At 36.7% G+C, this 22916-nt stretch overlaps 1 protein-coding gene across 1 annotated transcript in view; it reads left to right on the top strand.

The window, feature by feature from the left end:
• LOC149827940 (uncharacterized) overlaps positions 1-22916 on the top strand; it is a 97158-nt gene that overhangs the window by 41938 nt on the left and 32304 nt on the right. Inside the window, exon 5 of the mRNA XM_090019737.1 lies at positions 6688-6828. Within this exon, the coding sequence (XP_089875863.1) occupies positions 6688-6828 (141 nt within the window). The remainder of the gene's footprint in view (positions 1-6687; positions 6829-22916) is intronic.

Here is a 22916-nt window from a genome sequence, read left to right as displayed (position 1 = left end):
GAATAGGTTAGGATGGATCCGTTTGTGGGTCCAATTAGGTGAGGCCTACAGAAGGGCTAAGAGGCTATAAATAAGCCCCATTTAATTGGCTAAGGCATCAATGAGAATTTTGGCCTTTAGTCTTCGGGGTAGTTCTGGCTCGAAAGAGCAATTCCCTCTCTTCTTCCTCCCTAGCACACTCAAACGTCCATTTCCCTCTTGCGCGGCCATTGCTTGGTCTAGGTCTCCGTCGTCTCCCTTGCTGTGCACCTCCCATGGCTTGCATCATCCTCCGTGTGCATTGTCACCACACACACCCCACCCATGCACACCTTCACTTGGGCGCTGTGTTGGCACTCGATAATGCGTATCGATTGGTATCAGAGCAGCAAATCCTTGGGAACCGTAACCTACCAAGCATTCATTGTTGCATTCTGGGAGATGGAGCTCCGATTGCATGCCATGCTTGGGAAGATGATGCAGTTGAAGGTAGATGCTACTAAGGAGGAAATCACCACCATCATTGCTGCTGTTGAGGTGTTCTACGCATTTGTGGAGAAACTATGCACTATGCAGCAAGGAGGTCGGGCCTTTTGATGGTATGAATTTTGACGCCATAAATTGTGCTCTCGAAGAGCTCCATCACACCCTCACAGGTGTGCCGATCATGGAAATGGAGATGGCCATAGAGTGGCTGCAGTAGGACCATGGAGATCTGGCTACAAAATTTTCTGAGTTTGAGCAGAGGATCACTGCCCACAATGTGCTCGATGAAAGGCATGAGAAAAAAGAAAGAGGTGGCATGAAAGGACTCTTGCATTGTCCTCCAGCGATGCTCCTAAGCATCCTGCTCACCCAAAGTCGAACAACAGTTGTGGAAACCAGGAGCTGAGTGCAACCTCCCTTCATTATATTTTTGGAAGAAAAATAATGCAAAACTTATTATTTTCTTATCTTTTTTGGTTATTATTTGTATTTTTTTTCAATAATTTAAACTTTTGAACCCCTCCATGTTGTCCAATAATTTAAATTTTTTTTCAATAATTTAAACTTTTTGAACCTCCCTCCATGTATAATTTAAACCCCTTAGTTTTTTTTGAGAAATACAAACTTTTGAAAATCTCCCCGAGAGAAACCCTCACCGGGAAATTACCTATAGGTGACTATGGATGCAACATAGACCTGCATCCATTCATAAGACATTTTTTAAATTCCAAATTGGATATTCAGCATGTGTCCCTACTGTTCAACCAAATCAAATGATCTGAAGACTATAAGTTAATCATGAGTTTCAAACTCTTGCTTGGATCAATAATCAGATTTATATCTCTTCCCATTGTCAGAAGAACGAAGCGTAGATTAGAAGAATGACATGTATATATATTTTTGCGTGTGGGTGTGTGAGGTGCTGACATCCATGGCACCATATTTGATCCTTAATCACAAAATTATACTCCTACAAATTTTGTAATCACATATTAGTTTTTTACATTAATTTACAACCATGTGCATTTTAGTAATTTTAGAACAATATACAGTAATCTATGTGGAATAAGATAGCGGGTGGCATGAGAAAGATGGCTAAGGAGGTATTGGGTGAGTCTAAAGGCGGTGCACCGCTAGGTAAGGATACATCATGGTGGAACGAGGATGTCAAATTAGCTATTAAGGTTAAAAGAGAGTGTTATAGAAATCTAAGTAAAAATCGTGATAATGAGAATTTGGAGAAGTATATGATAGCAAAGAAGGAAACTAAAAAAGTAGTTCGGAACGCGAGGGATAAGATATATAAGGAGGTTTATGACAAGTTGGATACCAAAGAGGGTGAGAAGGATATTTATAGGCTTGCAAAGATGAGAGATAGGAAATCGAGGGATCTGGGTATGGTTAGATGTATCAAAGATGAAACACAAAAGGTTTTAGTCAAAGATGAGGAGATTAAGGAGAGATGGAAAGATTATTTTGATAAGCTATTTAATGAAAGTCATGCTCAGGATCTTGGAGACTTTTCAATTCCTTTTCATGAGATGAATCGCGACTTCATGCGCAAGATTCAAAAGAAAGAAATTGCAGAGGCTTTGAAGAAAATGAAATCAAGAAGGGCAGTTGGCTCAGATGGTATACCTATCGAGGCTTGGAAATGCTTGGGAGAGAAGGTTTAGAATGGTTGACAAATCTTTTTAACAAGATTTGGCGGACAAATAAGATGCCTAATGAGTGGAGGAAGAGTACCTTGATGCCTCTATATAAGAATAAGGGTGATATACAAGATTGCACAAACTATCGTGGTTTAAAACTCATGAGTCATACTATGAAACTTTGGGAGAGGGTGATTGAGTCTAGGTTGAGGAAGATTGTCATGATATCGGAGAATCAATTTGGTTTTATGCCTGGAAGATCAACTATGGAAGCTATACATCTTCTTAGACAACTTATTGAGAGAAATTGAGAGAGGAACAAAGATTTGCAAATGGTTTTTATTGATTTGGAGAAGACTTACGATAGACTACCTAGGGACGTTCTCTGGTGGACAATAATGAATAAAGGTGTTTCTCTCAAGTACATTAGTATAATTAAAGATATGTATGAAGGAGTAGTAACCAATGTCCGCACTTGTGGAGGGGTGACGACCAATTTTCCTATAACGGTTGGGTTACATCAAGGATCTGCTTTAAGCCCTTTCCTATTTGCTATAGTGATGGATGAGCTTACGAAATCAATTCAAGAAAATGTACCGTGGTGTATGTTGTTTGCTGATGATATTGTTTTGATTGATGAGTCTAGAGCTGAGGTTAATGCTAAGTTAGAATTATGGAGACAAACATTGGAAGCAAGAGGTTTTAAGTTGAGTAAGAGTAAGACAAAATACATGGAATGTCGATTTAGTAAGCAACGAAGTAGTGATGGGAGTGTAGTGAAGCTTGGTGAGCACGAAATACCGCTGGATGATTCTTTCAAATATTTGGGATCTATCATTCAAAAGTATGGAGAAATTGATGGAGATGTAAATCATAGGATAAAGGTTGGGTGGATGAAATGGAAAAGTGCAATTGGAGTGTTGTGCGATCGTAGAATGCCATTGCGTTTGAAGAGAAAGTTTTATAGGACGACTATTAGGCCCGCTTTACTATATAGTACAGAATGTTGGGCTGCCAAGAGACATCATATTCAAAAAATGAGTGTAGCTGAGATACGTATGCTGAGATGGATGTGTGGAAATACAATAAAAGATAAGATTCCTAACGAGGAGATACGTAAGAAGGTAGGCGTTGCACCCATTGAAAATAAGATGAGAGAGAATCATTTACGGTGGTTTGGACATATTCGACGAAGGCCTAATGATGCTCGAGTTAGAAGGATGGAGAAATGGGAAAATATATTAGTTAAAAGTTGTCGGGGTAGGCCTAGGAAGACATGGATGAAGGTGATAAGAAAGGATATGAATGCTTTGAACCTCATCGAGGACATGGCATTGGATAAAAATGAATGGAGGAGAAGGATTCATGTGGAAGACCCATAATGATTTTCTTTGTTGGTTCATATCGCCGACCCCAATTGTTTTGGGATGAAGGCGTAGTTGTTGTTGTATACAGTAAAAGGCATTATGCATTTCCAATGTTCTACTAATAATGTGTCATTTAAAACTAACGTATATGTCATTTGCTCTCTATAAAATTATTAAATGTCCATGATGGCAACAGCTAATGAATGAAAACACCACTGGTGTAAACTTGTGGTGAGCTTCTTAAGGTCCATTTATGGCCATGGACATTAAGAACTCCACAGTAGGGATGTAAACGGGTCGGATGTACGTGAAACCAAGTCTGACTAATCGGGTTTTTGATAATCGGATTCGGAGCCAGATGCATAAATATGCCAACCAAACCCGCATCCGACTACAACCATAAAATCCGGATCCAACCGGAATCTGATAAAACTCATTTAAATACTATTAAAAAATTCCTCAAATCTAAACTAACCCACCTGGTTAGATAGTTCTTTAGTTTACTTATGCATTTATGGCAGGTTTTTAAAAAGTTATTGGTAAAAGACGTGGTTGCACAACTTTTAATAGTCCTTGTTCATGTATATAAGTTTCTGCAGCGTGTTCCTGATTTCAGAGGTACATACTCAGCAACATATGTGTCATTTCATGTTAAGAAATTTCAGATGTATAACAGCATGCTCAGAAAAATCATAGTTGCTTGTAACATCCTTAGGAAATTTGGGTGTATGTTTCAACAATCTGCAGTGTTTTCAGAGGTAAATACTTAGCCAATATATGTTATCTCAGGTTCAAAAACTTCAGATTTATATAAACAACATGATCAGGAAACTGTAGTTAATCTGCCAGCATCTACATTTACTGCAGTCACAGCTGCCAGCACAGCTTTACCATTCCCATAATACTTTTAAAGGTTTAAATTTTAACAGGCATTTGCTTTTTAAATTATACCCACAAGATACCTATCGGGTTTTCTCCTAAAACCGAGTCTGACACCGAACCTGATTATACTATACCGAACTTGACCCAATTATGCTGCCGGATCCAAAATATTTTACCAAACTCGACCAAACTGGTTCGGGTCGGTCTGGTACCCAACCCAAACCGGTACCATTACTCCACATTCATACACATACACACTAAAGAGAAAAACTAAAAGAGAAAAAGATAGCCTTACTTTAGTGGGGTGGTGCTTGTTTATTCACTCTTAAGTAAGGTTTTCAGGTCCTCTCCCTCTCATCCCACTATTTCCTACATTTTCAAAACAAAGTTTTATTACATATGTTTTTCTCCCGACTTGAGCATGAACAAGTTTGTGCCAAGTATGGTTGATCTTGACTTGCACATAGAACTGGCTCAAGCTCAGGACTGGCAAAGAGAGCTTGCGTGACACCAATGGGCTTTGTCTGGGGTAGATGGTCTGGGCCCAAGTGTAAATCTGGCCTATGTGATGCAATTTTAGAACAATAGAAATATTAGAATATATGCTTATATAACACATTATCCTTACTCTTTTTTCCATAATCTCTCTCTCTCTCTCTCTCCACCCCACCCACGCCTGGTTCCTCTTGTGAATTGTGTCTCCAGAATGTCGCCAGAGTTGTAAATTTTAAATTGTGGGTACCAGGTTGTCAAGTAGCCAATGATGCTGGTAATATTGAGTACCTCAAGCACCCTATATTATAATAATAAAATAAAATTTAATTTCTACTGTTGAAGTTATAAATGTCCTAATTGTCTTAACACTTCTCATAATCTTCTTTGTGCCTTTTCAATGGGGGGAACAGCACTAGCATGTGTGGTGCTCTTCCTAGCTTCTTAATCTTGATGTCTCAGGTGGTATAAGTAGTCTCATCCCTTGCTGGAATATCGATACTCCAGTTATGTTCATATTATGCTTCCAAGTAGTCTTAACAGTATGCAGTAAAGGTACATGCATCAGAACGTGGAATGTGTTCTTTTTTGTGTACATAGGATGCTCACCGCTTGAAAGATTTAGAGTATTTTTGTGGAAGTGTGACTTTCTCCTTTTCTCGATTGTTTTTATCAGAGATGTCAGACTTGTAGCTTGTTGCTATTAGATTGAATGTCATAATTCTTACCATATGTAATAGGTGTCTGTTTCCATACTTAAGAAGTTTCTTTTTTTTCAGAAGTTTTTGCGTAACCATTACTTAGGTCAGTCACCTTTCAAGAATTTCTCAGATAGAAATTGCATTTTTTAGGGACATAAACTGTACAAGTTTGGGTTGGATAGTCAACAAACCTGAATCTGTGTAGTTGGATTTGTTGACTCTCAAGACTCTCAAAAGTGATTAGTTAATCCCGCTGGACTGGGTGCCCTGATATTCACATTCAAATTTTAATAAAGATAGATCTGGCTTTGTTTACATGTAAAATTGTCTGATTAAGATAAATAGATCATAGGATCCAGGTTCAGTAAAATCTTTCATGTGACTTTAAGTATGAATGTGTGTTTGATCAAGCTACATCCAATTATGTCTGGCAAAAAATCCATCAAAATTCCACCCATGTACTTTCGTGTCAATGGTTTTTTTAAGGCCTCCATGACTGCTGGAAACTTGCTTGTGTAGTGTTTGAAACTTTGAATGCTGAAAATATTTGAGATATCGTTAATTGAAACCTCAGTTGAAATAATTGGGCTGGTTATCCATGTGCCAACTTCCCAAATGACCATCATCCTAAGATCATCTTGTTATTGCTCTAATCATATAAATAGAGTTCATTGATCTGTTGGTTCTGTATTTCTTCGAAATCTGGGGGCTACTGCACCTATTGTTGAACAAGGAGATAAAAAGTGTTATTGCGACTTAAAAATGTTGTTCGTTTCCCATTGTCATTCTTCACAATGCACACTTTTTTTGGTGCCTTTTTAGTTTCTTTACTCCCAATTTATTAATGATATTAAACTGGATATCTGCCTTTTGCTATCAATTTGATCAAAACTACTGGTCTATATTCCTGAGAAAAAAATTTGTTCAAGGCATCTGAGTCTCCTGAAAAAAAAATGTTCTATATAGATTTGATGAAGTAGCACCTTGTCTCACTGAATGCTTGGCCTTGTTTCAAACTTTACAGATTACACGTTTCATTTGCTTCTTCCCCTTGTTTGGATGGTAATGTATACAAGTTATATTTGTGGCTCAAATTAGTATTTAGGCCTGCATTTTATTTCTTTTCAGGCTGTAAGAGTGGAGCACTGTGAGAGGGTACAAGTGATTACTGCTGCAAGGCGTGTGTGCATTGCCAATTGCCGTGAATGTGTGTTTTTTTTAGGAGTCAGTCAACGGCCTCTTATCCTTGGGGATAACCATAAGCTGCAGGTAGGAACACCTCTGACTTGTTATTTATGCTAAGCTCATCCTTTGTTAGTTTTATCTAGTTCTTGTAATGAAATGCTAATGAAAAGAAATAATGTCACTAAGTGACTAAGAGATGCACAAGCATACAAGCAATAGGCCACTAATGGGCAAAAATACAATAGGTCTTAAAGTGGCAATTGACTTACACCCACAATATGAGAGAGAGAGAGAGCTAAAAAAAATGTAAACCTTTATTGAGAAAAGCTTTAACAAGCTTACAATATAGTGGGGCAAAGCCCCTTATTTATAAACAAAAAGGAACCAAAGAGGGGCCTCCACAAAGAGTCATTGGAGCCCCTCCAACAGTCATATTTATGATCGTTGGAGGGGTCCAACGACTCTATGGTGGACCCCTCATTACAAACGGAAAAAAAGAAAAATAAAGAAAATAAAAATAAAAAATTGAAAAAAGCATATCCATAATGGATATGCGTATATACATGTGAAAAGATTATTTTACCCCTAGTGGGTATTACAATATATATACCTTTTTTTAGTGTACATACCTTTCATAAAGAACCATGCCTCATTTGATTTCTTGAATTTTGCAAGGTTGGCTCAAATTTTGAGTTCCACATTATTCATGAACCATGCCAATATTTTGGCATGCTCACTTCCCAATCTTTAACTTTTGATTGATATTCTTGAATAGCTTTAGCCTTTTCTTCTTCATTCAAGGCTTTTTCTTCATTTTCTTCCAATTTGGTAAGCTTTAATTGTGGTTTCGGAATGGTTCCACATACATATTCCCAAAGTCTTTTGCCTTTGAGGTTGTTTTTCATGGCGGCTGCCCACATTCTATAGTTGGTTCATGTATGATACTTAAGACTTCTCACACGTACCCAAGAGTGCCCTAATGATGCTTTTACAACCAAGCTCTGATAATGCTAATGAAAAGAAATAATGTCACTAAGTGACTAAGAGATGCACAAGCATACAAGCAATAAGTCTCTGATGGGCAAAAATACAATAAGCAACAAAGTGGCAATTGACTAACACCCACAATATGAGAGAGAGCTAAAAAATATGTAAACCTTTATTGAGAAAAGCTTTAACAAGATTGCAATATAGTGGGGGCAAAGCCCCTTATTTATGCACAAAAAGGAACCAAAGAGGGGCTCCACAAAGAGTCGTTGGAGCCCCTCCAATGGTCATATTTATGACCGTTGGAGGGGTCCAACGCAGAGTTACTGGAAGCTTCTTAGATAGGTGGGAAGCTCTCTTCCCGAAAACTCACTTAGGAAGCACGATACTCCTCGCTTTCGAAACTTGACGAGAACATCGATTCCCCCACGTTTCTCCTATGCTTTTTACACGCTTCATTTATTCTTATTATATGTTCGCTTACTCAACTTTTCATGTTTTTTTATGTGTTTTCTCCGACTCTTCTCACTCACTTCCATGTGCTTTCGCTAAATTGGCAGTCATCATTTTTAGATTTTGTTAAAAGTTTAATTCTTACACTAAAAAATCATGAAATTTAATATTAGTCACTTTTATTTTAGTTTTTATTTGTGTTTTATTTTGATTCTCATTCAATTCTTATATTTTTTTTATTCCTCGCTTCTCGCTTCTCGCTTCTGCTTCCCGTATCGTTTCCCGCTTCCGCTTCCTAGTCTGGCAACCTTGGTCCAATGAATCTATGGTGGACCCTTCATTACAAAAGGAAAAAAAGAAAAAGAAAAAAAAAGAAATTGAAAAAAGCATATTCATAATGGATATGTATATATACATGTGAAAAGACTATTTTACCCCTAGTGGGTATTATACTATATATATAATGTCTATATATTTTAACAGTTCTGATGGCTTATCCTCTTACAGGTCTCATTTTTGAAATTAAGACTTTAATGTTTGCCATTTCTTCTGGGAAGCGTTACAAATTATCTTGCATACCACATCTATGCTCATGTCCTTACACCCAATCTAAGTGGGCATCTGCTTTGTTAATTTTATACATGGCTATTATCTATATTTGTTATTGTGCTAGTAACCAGACTGGACCAGACAGTGAACTTGTTTAACTGTGAACAGGCCCTTAAATCTAAAGAGGTAATGTGTAAACCTTTTTCTCTTAGAAGCCTATGTCCGTCTTGTTTAATCTTTCAAACAGTGAACCATCCAAACCTAGGTCTGGGAAACGAGACGAGCAGCTTGCTATTCAGCTTGGCTCGGCTTGACTCATTTTGGTTCATATAGGCTTGTTTTATATATTATATATCATAATCACAGATATAGGTGATATTTTGAAAATATAGCGATAATATAACTGTAAATTCATAAAATGATATTAAAGATAAAATCTTGCGATATTTCGAAAATATCAGAAATTTTTATACATCGTGATAATATCATGATATTATCAATTACTTTTACTTTTTTTACTACTTTTCAATATCTTAAATATGTTTTTTTATTTTTTTACTTATCACCTATGTCACATGGGTGCGGGTGTGGGGGTGCGGCACTTTCAAAAAACTTGGGTGTGAGGGTGCGGCAAAAATATAAAAAAATATATATAAAAAAAGTCCAAAAGTTGGACATAAATGACCCTGGGTGCGGTCAACGCACCCAGGGTCAGGTTGACTGCACCGGGTGCCGCACCCGCAAGCGTACCCACGTCGCGTCGCGTTGACGCGGTGCGGCACCCAGTTGGGCGAGTTCCCGTGACATAGCTTATCACTTTTATTACTTTTTTACTACTTTTCTATATCTTAAATATGTTTTTATTTTTTATTATTTATTTTATATATTTTTACTTATCACTCTTATTATATGCATATTCTATTATCTAAACATGTTATTTTCTTACTTATTATGATATTTTTATGTTTTAAAAATTTTTAAGCATCAAAATTTTTCTGATATTTATCAACTAAACCTATATTATCGTGACGAGATTGATATTGTGACTATGTTATATATAAACCATATAATATATTTTATGCATATATTATATAGTTTTTATATATGTATTATATATAATATATTATGCGTATATTATATACATTATATATATTAGCACATCTTAAAAAATGCCTAAAAAACAGTCTTTGTAGAAAACGAGCCAGCTTGTGTTGGGTTTGTAAAGCTTGGCTCATTAACGAGCTCGAGCTTGGCTTGACTCATGATAAGCTTGCAAGCCGAGCACGAGCAGGGTTGTACCCTTAATGAGCCAAACTTGTCTAGTTCGGCTCGTTTAGCAGCTCTATCCAAACCTTATGAATTGAATGGTTGGGGGGGGAGGATAATTACAGATTGGGTAGATTTTGATTCATAAACATAAGAAATAAAGTTTTTTTTTTTCTTTTTTATTTGTAGACCATGGAAGAAACCAAACTTTTCTCATCAGAGGACCGTGCAAGATGAAAAACCCTGAAATTGGGAAGCAGTAGAACGCCATGAAAGATGAGAAAACCTTAACTTGGTCAAGAGAACAGGCTTTTTCTTAACATCAGAGGGTTCAGATGGATAGAATCAGTGTTTCTTAAAGAAGTTTGAAACTTGTTCTTGAAAATCAGAGTTGCAGCCCTTGGCAATGGTGGTTACAACAAAAAATGGCCCTAAACAGTCTATCATAGGTGAGTGGCACCGGCTATTAACTTCATTTATATAAAACACCCTTAAAAGGGTAATTACATGAGGTATGAATTGCAACATTACCAAAACACAATACAAGAAACAAAAACTGCTACTCATGAGTGGAAACCAGACAGAGAAGACCAAAATACGCTTATGATGAGTAAAATTACAACCCCTCCATCAATCTTAACACTCTTCCTCAAGTTGTTTATCATTTTTAAACATGTACAACATGTCTTTTAGATAATTATGGTGTTCCTTTGACAATTCTCTGGTGAAATGTTTGCAATGTGTTTTGTTGTGATGAATCTACGCTCTACCTCTTTTTTTGTTTTTTTATTGAAAAGAAAACCAAGTAATATTCTTAATAAACAGGGAAGCAGTGACTAGAAATCACCAGTACAAAAGGATAGTGTTGAAAGTGAGTCGTCCCAGCTCTTGGAGTACCAATCCAAGAAAGGTCCTTCCTTCCCAATCCATACAATTTCAGCATAAAGCTTGATAGATATTTGGATGCCAATGGTGAATGATAAAGGGGGTTGACATCGTGTCTTCATAGGTCCCATTCCTTTCCAATCAAATGAACCACCATGCCAGTGAATGCCACCACCTCCAGATAGAGATGCATTTTTTACCTGTCCTCCTGGTCCAAAGTGCTAGGATCTGGCAATGCAAGATGGATATTTTTTGTCCCACTATCTCCTGATCACATCTGGCCAATGAGAGTAGTTTGTGAGAGAAGGGACAAGAATCAAATAGGTGGTTAGTACTCTCTTCATTAGAATAGCATAACAAGCACCAGCTTGCAAGCTGTCAGCCCTTTCTTTTTAGATTTTGTTTCATGTTTATTTTATCCTGCACAACAAGCCAAGAAAATGCCACAACCCTCCTGGACGGACAGGATCTCGGCAGTGCTCAAATAGGGAAGAGTTGCATGCGTGGGGCTAAAAGAGACTGATCTAATCACTTTTGTCACAGGCCGCCTCTTTTGATTCCTCCTTTTCATGTACAAAGTGGTAATCTATCTGAAAATGTTTCAATCAATCATGCAACACTGGATAGAAAAACAGTGCTACTGCATTTTTGTTATCGCAAAATTGTCAACTTTTGCAATCTCGTCTCCAAAATTGTTGATAGGCTTTTTATCTACATTATCTAAGCAAAAACACATGCTAATGCGATTGAACTTCTATACTCAAATCTCACTGTGCTCTTTTGTTTCTGTTGCGTGGTATGAGATTTTTACCCAATTAGACAAAATATCCTAAAATTGATCTTGGCCAGAATCACCTACCCAATTTTCATTAGAAAAGCCAACCACAGTTTGATCTTGAAGTGGGTTAATATCTGTTTTATATACACGACCATTTCCCATTATGCGTTTTACATATCTTATTATTTTTTTCAGTGCCTCCATGTAAACGACAGTAGGGTTGTACATAAATTGCAGGCTTGAATTATACTCTTTATGTCTAATCTTGTAAAGAGTAAGATACTGTAGAGTCCCTCTTATGCTTCTGTATCTCGATATTGTTTGCCTTTTGCATCTTTTTACTCATAGCATGGGGTGCCAATTGTCTTGCAGCTGTGCATGTTGAATTTCTGTAGCATGTCATATGCATACTTTTGCTGAAACAGTTTAATGTAATTTTTTCCTTCATCTATTTCAATTCCCAAGAAGAAGCATAGTATGCTCAAAACTTTTATTTTGAAAGTTTTATCTAAGCAAAACATTTAATTCATCAATTAAACTTCCTGAGCTCCTCGTGATAATCTTATCATCCATGTATAAAAGAATAGTGGTAATACAATGAGGTCCCAAATGGATAAATAGAGAATTATACCTTATTAAAGCCACAATCCAGAAGAGCATTGTAGAAACTCTGGTGCCATGCATGTGAAGCCTGTTTCAAGCCATATATCGACTTTTTCAACCTGCACACAAGCTTATTGGGATCGGCCTGATAAAATTTTGCAAGCTGCTCAATGTAATCTTTTTCTTTCAGCTTGCTATGAAGAAAAATCGCAATCCAAGATCACACAAGAAACTATAATCACTAGCTCTTTTAAGCAATAACTAAAAAAAGAGGATTTATCATCCAACATTTTTTATGGTAGCCTATTTCTCAAGTGGCTGTATGGAAGGCCTCATTTCATAAATATTTTGGCATGCCACTGGCATGCATGAGATAGGCCTTCAATGATATGTCTGTTTTTTTCTCACTACTTCATTTTGTTGTGAAGTATACAGATGAGAGAATTATTGTTCTATCCCATTATCCCTTAATTAAATTTTAAATTCTTTGGATGTGTATTCTCTCCCTCCATCACAATGGAGAATACAAAATATTCTTCTTTAACTGATTTTGAACAAATACTTTAAACTCTGTAAATTTTTCTGACTTTATATTTATACTTAAGAAAATAAATCTGAGTAAACTGAGTTTAATCATCCACAAATATCATATAATAAGATGTGCTAGAAAAAACATTAATAAGGCTCCCACATGTCAATAAATCAAAAGAAATGATGAAGATGCTCTTTTAATACTTAATTGGAAAGAAAGTCTAATATGTTTACCAAGATGACAACCTTGTCAAACAAAATTATTGACGTCACCATGTACCGAAGGAATATAACCCATCTTACTTATGGTCTGACTCAAAATAACAATGCCCTATTCTATGATGTCATGTTATGTGTCATTATTAACACTTTGATTCAAGGTTGTAAGGTATCGTATCGTAATCCATATCGGTCGGGCCCAAAATAAGATACGTATCTTATCTTAAAAAAATAATAAATTATGGAAAAAATTAAAAAAATCATAAAAAACCCAGAAAAATAGCATTTTTTTAAAAAAATCATTACACACGAAACAATGATGAAATGCACAAAATGCAACCATAAAATCACATATGAAGCATTTATGTCTCTATGAGCTGCATAAGACGTCATCAAACATCAACTATTGCAAATAAGATGCCTAATGAGTGGAGGAAGAGTACTTTGGTGCCTCTATATAAGAATAAGGGTGATATACAAGATTGCACAAACTATCGTGGTATAAAACTCATGAGTCATACTATGAAACTTTGGGAGAGGGTGATTGAGTCTAGGTTGAGGAAGATTGTCATGATATCGGAGAATCAATTTGGTTTTATGCCTGGAAGATCAACTATGGAAGCTATACATCTTCTTAGACAACTTATTGAGAGAAATAGAGAGAGGAACAGAGATTTGCATATGGTTTTTTTTTATTTGGAGAAGACTTACGATAGAGTACCTAGGGACGTTCTCTGGTGGACAATGATGAAGAAAGGTGTTTCTCTCAAGTACATTAGTATAATTAAAGATATGTATGAAGGAGTAGTAACCAATGTTCGCACTTGTGGAGGGGTGACGACCAATTTTCCTATAACGGTTGGGTTACATCAAGGATCTGCTTTAAGCCCTTTCCTATTTGCTATAGTGATGGATGAGCTTACGAAATCAATTCAAGAAAATGTGCCGTGGTGTATGTTGTTTGCTGATGATATTGTTTTGATTGATGAGTCTAGAGCTGGGGTTAATGCTAAGTTAGAATTATGGAGACAGACATTGGAAGCAAGAGGTTTTAAGTTGAGTAAGAGTAAGACAGAATACATGGAATGTCACTTTAGTAAGCAACGAAGTAGTGATGAGAGTGTAGTGAAGCTTGGTGAGCAAGAAATACCGGTGGATGATTGTTTCAAATATTTGGGATCTATCATTCAAAAGTATGAAGAAATTGATGGAGATGTAAATCATAGGATAAAGGTTGGGTGAATGAAATGGAAAAGTGCAACTGGAGTGTTGTGCGATCGTAGAATGCCATTGCGGTTGAAGGGAAAATTTTATAGGACGACTATTAGGCCCGCTTTACTATATGATACGGAATGTTGGACTGCCAAGAGACATCATATTCAAAATATGAGTGTAGCTGAGATGCGTATGCTGAGATGGATGTGTCGAAATACAATAAAAGATAAGATTCGGAACGAGGAGATACGTAAGAAGGTAGGTGTTGCACCCATTGAAAATAAGATGAGAGAGAATCGTTTACGGTGGTTTGGACATATTCGGCGAAGGTCTAATGATGCTCCAGTTAGAAGGATGGAGAAATGTGAAAATATATTAGTTAAAAGAGGTCGGGGTAGGCCTAGGAAGACATGGATGGAGGTGATAGGAAAGGATATAAATGCTTTGAACCTCACTGAGGACATGGCATTCGATAGAAATGATTGGAGGAGAATGATTCATGTGGAAGACCTAGAATGATTTTCTTTTTTGGTTCATATCGCCAACCCCAATTGTTTTGGGATGAAGGCGTAGTTGTTGTTGTTTGCAATTAAGAACATGCCACAAGACTCATACTTTCATATTACATAAATAAAAATATTATGGCAATAGTTGCATTCAATTTTCAATCAGTTTTCACTCGTTACTTGAGTGCTTTTTTGCTATGTCGGATCATATGATACCATTTTTGTTGGAGGAGTGTGGAGCCTAATTTCTACCTTGATATAAATATTTAATTTTCGTGGATCCAAACTCGCGGTAAGTTGGCCGGGGGTTGCAGGGGGGAAGCACCTCTAGAGGCAAAATTTTTGTGGAGAGTAGCCTTGTAAGTTTACTCATAATAAAGATTTTTTACTTTAATACATTTTCTTGAGTGAAAAATGGTGGAAATGTACTTTTTTTACCGTAACCCACTTCTTTAGGTAAAAAATGGTGGGAATGCATTCTTACTTGACAAAATCATGAAAGCCCTCTCCTTGATGCAAAGATCAGCCCCCATGGCTCTTAGGGTCTCTTGGAAGCATAGTAACAAATATCAATATCGACTATATCTCGGGAGGCTATTTCTCGTGATATTATAGGTTTGGTGATAAATCTTGAGAAAATCTTGGGGCTTAAAAAATATAAAAAATAACAAAAATAAGAAAATATCATGTTTAGAAAAAATTACATAAATAATAAAGGAAATAAGCAAAAAATGTAAAAGAAAGAAGAAAAGCATATTTAAAATATAAAAAATAAATAAAACAGTAAAACTAATTGATAATATCACGATATTATCAAATTTGGCGATACTTTCAAAATATCGCGATATTTTATCTATGTTATGGTTTGCTGAATTTACAACGATAATATCATGATATTTTCAAAATATCGCCGATATTTGTGACTATGGTTGAAAGCTCTCCAGTATGTTTTATACAAATGAGTGTTTCGGCCCTCAAAATCTCTTTAAAACCCCAAAACATAAAAGCACGTGTTTGCCCATTTTTAAGTCCACAGGTATCGTATCGTACGATTCGACACCACATTGTACGATAGAGGCAACATTGCTTTGATTAACTAACAACAGATGAAGCTTCTTCTGAGATTGAACTGAAAAATGTCATTCACGAGACCCAACTCGGTTTTATTTTAACACATGTTCATTAATGGCATAATGTAATTTTATGTTGTTATGTAATGGGTATTTTCGTACCCTAATAGTTGTATCAGCATATATTTAATGGGAAGCCAATATCGCAGACCCTAATTGGGTTTTCTGCAGCCATCGACGCCTCTCTCCCTCTCTATTCCTCTTCCTCTTGTGATTGACGGTGGAATACCATTTTCTAACATGGTATCAGAGCAGAGATTCTTCCTTGAAGATCGTGTTCTCCTATGAGCATTCAGTCCAGCCTCTTTGTCTTCTTCTAAGGTATTTCTCTCTCTGTTCATATCGTTTCTTCTTTTCCTTCACAATCCAAAATATCCGATTTGCTCATTAACCTTGCATTATCTTCTTCTCCTGTTTGTTTCTTCTCTCACTGTTCTTTCTTTCATACTGCTGCATCTGATTTCACCCATACAATAATCTTACCTAACCACGCAATATCAGAATTCATGTTTGCGTGATTTCAAAGATTAAAATCACGTCAAACTCGTTCTTTCCTTTTTCCCATATTGACGTCAGAACAGAATCTGACCTAAACACGATCTCTGTTCTACCAATCTATCTTTCTCTCTACTTTGGTATTTTCCCTTTTAGAAAAAAAACACGTTATTTTCATATTAACGTGTTTTCTTACTGATTGAATACTTATTTTTCTTCAGAACAATTTTTCTTTACTGCATATTCTGTTTTTTCTGCCTCGGGTCTGCAGGTTAATATTATTATTAAAAAAATAGAGGAAAAGGCAGCCAAGTTCTCTAAAATTCAATTATCTGTTCTAAATTTCTATTTTGTTTACTTTAAAGTGACTTCTCTTTCCGGTTTCTTAATCCTCCTTGTTTTTCGCTTCCCATTAACTATGGATTCATTTTCTTCTTCTCAATCTGGCCTTTCTTCCAACTTTCTCTATCAGCTTGTGTCTGAGAAACTGAACAATTCCAATTTTTTAACCTGAAAGAGACAAATCATCCCATTCATAAGGAGTCAGGATCTTTCTGGACATCTGGATGACTCTGTTCCTGTTCTTCCAGAGTTCATATCACAAGAAGGAAAGAATGGGGAGGGCGATGCTTCAATTACTTTTGTTAGAAATCTAGAGTATATATCCTTGATGAAGCGAGATCAGGCTTTGGTTGCCTACATCACTTCTACTCTGTCAGAGGAGGTGCTTGTGGCAATCCCAAATGACTGCTCAACTATGCAGTTATGGCATCATCTTGTTCAGACATATTTTCAAGTTTCTCAGGCTAGAATTTTATTTTTAAAGAAAGAGTTTCAAATGCTGAGAAAGGATTCCATGACTGTCATGAAGTACTTAAACAAAATGAAGACTATCACGGATCAGTTGGCCATCGTGGGTTGCGCTGTCAGTGATAAAGATATGGTGTAACAGACTTTGAGCGGTTTGGAACCCGATTATCACATGATAGTTACTTCTTTGCTGTGAGCGGTCTGGGACCCGATTATCACATGATAGTTACTTCTTTGTTGTGTTTGCCAAACTTACCTACATTTAAAGACCTTCGTGCTAAGCTCTTACAGTATGAGATGACCTTGAAGGGATTCTCTGAAGGTATTCACAACCCCATTGGAGCACACAATATTCTTGCCACAGGAGTTACCTATGGTCGAGGATGTGATAGGTATGAATCTCGGGAAAGAGGAGGTCAAGAGAAGAATGAACAAGGAGCCCGTGGAATATTACCTACTCCTAGTATGTCTCCTAATCTGTAAAGGCAAAGGGCACATCAAAGCAAATTGCTGGTTTAACCCGCAAAATAGAGGAAAATAATTGTAGACAAGAAAGGGAACAAATATATTGAAGAATACTGGAGAAGTCAAAGAGTTGTTATTATCTGCCTTGACTGAATTGAACATCAAACAGAATGATCAAGGTACTTGGTATGTTGATTCTGGTGCAACCACTCATGTCACTGGTGATGCTGGTAAGCTCCTAAATCTTGTTCCTTATGTTGGTAGAAACAGTATTGTCACTGAAGATGAGTCTCATCACCATATTTCGCACATTGAAAATTCTGTAATTCCTATGTCCAAATCTTCTCTTGCTCTTTCAAATGTCATTCATGCTCCTAATATCAAGAAAAATATTGTTTCTGTCTCTAAGCTTGTCGATGACATTAATGCTTCAGTTGAGTTTACTCATTTTTCTGTTCATGTTAAAGACCTTCACACGAGGAAAACGCTCGCTGAAGGAAAACGACAAGGAAATATGTACGTGTTCCAAGAGAATCCTTCCTCTCGTGTTCAACCTGTTGATTCTATTTTGAAGCTCACATCATCATCTTCAGTTCCTCCTGAGAGTGTTCTTAATATTTCTGAATATATTGAGCCAAATCTTTGGCATAGTCGTCTGGGTCATTGTAGTAGTCACTTTATTGATAAGCTTGTTTCAAGCAGTTTTATTCCCAAGCCAAGTCTGAATTTAAGTGTCGATAATAAAAAATGTTCTAGTTGTCTTTAATGTAAGAGTCATGTTCTTCCATTTCATTTCATTAATAAAAGAGCTTCAAGACCATTTGAAATTGTATGTTCTGATGTTTGGGGTCCAGCTCCAGTTCCTTCCATGTCTGGCACTAGATATTATCTCATTTTTGTTGATAGCTATTCTCGATATACATGGTTCTTCTTCATGAAAAGTAAATCTGAAACCTTCAAGTTTCAGAATTTTCATTCCTTTGTTCAAAATAAATTCTCTGAGAATATTACTTGTTTTCAATGTGATGGAGGGGGTGAGTTCTCTTCAAATGACTTTATTAATTTCCTCCAAACAAATGAAATAAGTAGGCAGGTGTCTTGCCCTCATACACGTCAACAAAATGAGATTGCTGAACGAAAGCATCGTCATATTGTCGAGAGTACAATGAGCATGATGCATGATAGTAATCTTTCAGTTACCTTCTGGGCAGAGGTTTTTCATACAACAGTCTATGTCATAAATCGATTGCTCATGAATATCTTGGAAAACAAATCACCCCATTTCTCTTTGCATGGTATGGATCCAAATTATCATGATTTGCGTGTATTCGGGTGTGTATGTTATGTTCATGTTGACAGTTCAATGCGACAAGTTTCAGGATAAGGCCTTACAATGCAGATTTGTGGGGTACACTGATGATTACAAAGGATACATATGCTGTGATCCCGTAAGCAAGCACATCAAGATATCCAGAAATGTTGTGTTTGATGAATCAAATTTTGGTCATAATGATGACACTCCTGAAATTGAAATTTATCACCCATGGTTGAACTCAGATCTCTTTTCTAGTATTGACGGTGTCTGTTCTTCAGACTGTAATCAAAGAGATGAGGGAAATGTGTCTACTGCTGCGCAAAGAACTTAGGAAAGTGTGATCTATGAACCATCATTGGCCCCCGAAAGGTATAAAGGCATTGTTTACTCTCGACGTGAGAAGGAAATATTTCTCAGCTCTAATCAGGAGCTGAATTCTCCTTCTGTTTTCATTCAATCACCTGTTCACAGAAGGTCTACCCGGCCTCGACATCCTATTGACTGGTGAGTTAGTTATGAGAACTTGACGATGGATTTTCAACTTTTCTTAACCTCTTTGGGCAAGGAAGATCAACCCACCACATTTTATCAAACAATAAATTCTAAAAGATGGATTGAAGCTATGAACGAAGAAATTGAGGCTCTTCATGAATGTGACACTTGAGATATTGTTCCCAGACCACACAATCGAAATGTGGTTGGGTCAAAGTGGGTGTATAAGATAAAGTATAAGCCGGATGGTACTATCGAGCGATACAAGGCTAGACTGGTTGCCAAAGGCTTCACACATGAGCAAGGATAAAACTATGACGAGACCTTCAGTCCGGTGGTGAAAATGGGCACTATCAGAGTCATACTATCATTGGCTGTTGAGCACCAGTGGACTCTCAGTCAACTGGATGTGAAAAATGCATTTCTACATGGAATTCTGAAGGAGGAATTATACATGGAGCAACCCACTAGGTATGCAGAAGGGAACTTCACAGAATATGTGTGCAGGTTAAAGAGAGTTATATATGGTCTGAAGCAGACTTCTCGATCTTGGTTTGACAGTTTCTCTCTTGAAGTGGAAAAATGTGGTTTTAGTCGGTCTCTTCTTGATCATTCTCTTTTCATATTCAAATGTAAAAATATAGTTGCCTTGTTATTGATATATGTTGATGACATTATCATTACAGGTAACTCTAATGAACATACTGAATAGGTTAAAGAACTCTTGAACCATAGATTCAAGATGAAGGATCTTGGTAAACTGCGATATTTTCTTGGAGTAGAAGTTGATAGGACTACTGAAGGCACGACACTTACCCAACATAAGTATACCATTGATGTTCTTAGCAAGGCAGATATGACAGATTGCAAGCCTCTGAGCACACCCAGTGTACTTCATCAGAAACTCAGTTCACAAGATGGAGATCTGTATGAGGACCCTACAGGATATCGCAGGATAGTAGGAATGCTTCAATACCTTACCTTCACTCGGCCTGATATTGTCTATTCTGTCAATCAGGTATCGCAGTTCATGCATGAACCACATATTGGGCATATGGAAGCTGTTAAATGCATTCTTCGATATTTGAAGGAAATTATTGGAGATGGTCTTGAGTACATAAAGGATATGCATGACCATCACATGTATGAACTTCTCACTTACACAGATGCAGATTGGGCAGGAGATCCATATGAGCTTAGGTCTGTCTCAGGATACTGTGTTTTCATTGGCTTAAATCTTGTCTCATGGAGCAGTAGGAAACAAAAGGCTATAGCCAGGTCGAGCACAGAAGCTGAATATAGGTCAATGGCAACTGCTACAACCGAAGTAACATGAATCAGACTCCTATTGACAGAAGTAGGAGAGTCAATTTCTAAATGTATTCTATTGTGTGACAATCAAAGTGCCATCAACATGTCATTTAATCCTATCTATCATAGCCGTGTCAAGCATATTGAAATTGATCAACATTTTGTACGACAGAAGGTTGAAGAGAAGGAAATTAAACCAGAATTCGTTCGGACTGCTGATCAAATTGCTGACTTGTTTATAAAGGGGCTTATCAAAGACAAATTTTGGATGTTAAAAGGCAGTTGTTCATGGTTCAAAACCATGTACAACTTGAGGGAGGGTGAAAAGATGTCATTCATGACTGAGTTTGGATCTCAGGATCCAGACCCAACTCGGTTTTATTTTCACACATGTTCATTAATGGCATAATATAATTTTATGTTATGTAATGGGTATTTTCGTACCCTAATAGTTGTATCATCATATATTTAATGGGAAGCCAATACCGCAGACCCTAATTAAGTTTTCTGCAGCCATCGACGTCTCTCTCCCTCTCTACTCCTCTTCCTCTTGTGATTGATGGTGGAATACCATTTTCTAACATGAACATCAACCACAAAATTTTTCCTAGAGTGGTAACCTCTACTGCAGTGCTTGACAATCAATACAACAACAACAACAACAACATGCTCAGTTGTGAAGATATTATCAATATTGTAATCATCAAGCACCTACAACTGGGATTAAACTTCTTGAAGTTGGGAACACATAATACATTTTTTAATATTACATAGAACCTTTAAGAGAATGGAGAATAGCACATTCAATGTGAGTGATCACATAACATAATCCCTTATCCACTATAACAAACACTTTCCATGATAAGGGGCAAGAGATGAGTGCATACTTGGTTTCACATGACTAGCCTCTAAACGTGAGGCAATATCATAAAAGAATCTAGAGTAACTACATTTGTGCTACTATTAGTGTCTTCTTGTTGTGATACTTGGGCATGTTAAAGTATAGATGATATGATGATTGCTTATATTGTCATGTGCACCATAGTTGGCATCAGTGTTGTGAAAAGCGTTGAGGCGTAGCGAGGCACTTCACCAAAAACTGAGGCGAGGCATAAAGTGTAAGCCTCCCTCAAAATTCATTCTTCCTCTTCTTCAAATTATCATTTTGCCCATTCAAAAGTAAATGGTGCTTTACTTTATACTTTTAAGTTTTTTTTTATTACTGGCTATGACTCGGCTGACTTAGCCAAGTCAATGCTAAAACTCATCCGAGTTTTGTCCGACTCAGCCGAGTCAATTTTAGGACTCGGCTGAATTTGGTTTAAACCAAGTTTACCTAATTTCTTGACTCGGTTTGTTGCCGATACGAGTCAACTCGGCCGAGTCATGAGTTGAGTCGTCGAGTTTTCCAACTATGATGTGCATTATCGTAAGTGGTCAAAAGCACCAGTTGCCACCTAGGTGCCAGTCTTCTAAAAGGCCTTGTCGGCGCCCAGGCGGGACTAATTGGCTTAGTCAGGACCCAAAAAAAGAAAACAATCGGAAAATAAAAATTACAGTAAATTCTTATAATTACAATAAAGTAATAGAAAATACATATTCAACACAATTTATGACACTAAACATCTGAAACACACATAATTCATGAATGAAGCTAAGTAATTAAAATATAATTACATTTTTAACATTCAAATCCATGTAAACAAATATTTGTTTAGTTGTCACCTAAAGACCCACAAAATAATATAATTATTTAAAATAAAATATAAAAAATTAAAAACATTGAAAAACTTAAATGTTTCAAAATACACAGTCAAAACATGATTATAATGTTTTAAACATTAAAGAAAAACATAAATTATCAACCTTGGTGTCTCACCACCTAGGTACTCACCTGGGCGCTTAGGCACTCCTAGGCGGTATACTTGCGCCCAGGTAGTCTAGGCGAGATTTTAACTACATAGGCATTACCCCAACATTGACATATATTTGTCTCTAAAATCAGTAGGAGATCACAACCAGCATGTTGGTTATTAAAAAACACCTTGATTTTTCCTATCAAATCCATGATTTGCATTCCACTTGTTTCAACTAAGGTTTTTATGAACCCCATACCCATGTCTTCTATTAATCGCCTTCTACTGCAGTGTATTGTAGTTATT

The sequence above is a fragment of the Nuphar pumila genome, chromosome 10 (genome assembly GCF_984573655.1).
Source record: "Nuphar pumila chromosome 10, dmNupPumi1.hap1.1, whole genome shotgun sequence".
Classification (NCBI taxonomy): domain Eukaryota; kingdom Viridiplantae; phylum Streptophyta; class Magnoliopsida; order Nymphaeales; family Nymphaeaceae; genus Nuphar; species Nuphar pumila.
Note: the sequence above shows the minus strand (reverse complement) of the source record. Positions and strands in the feature narration are given on the sequence as shown.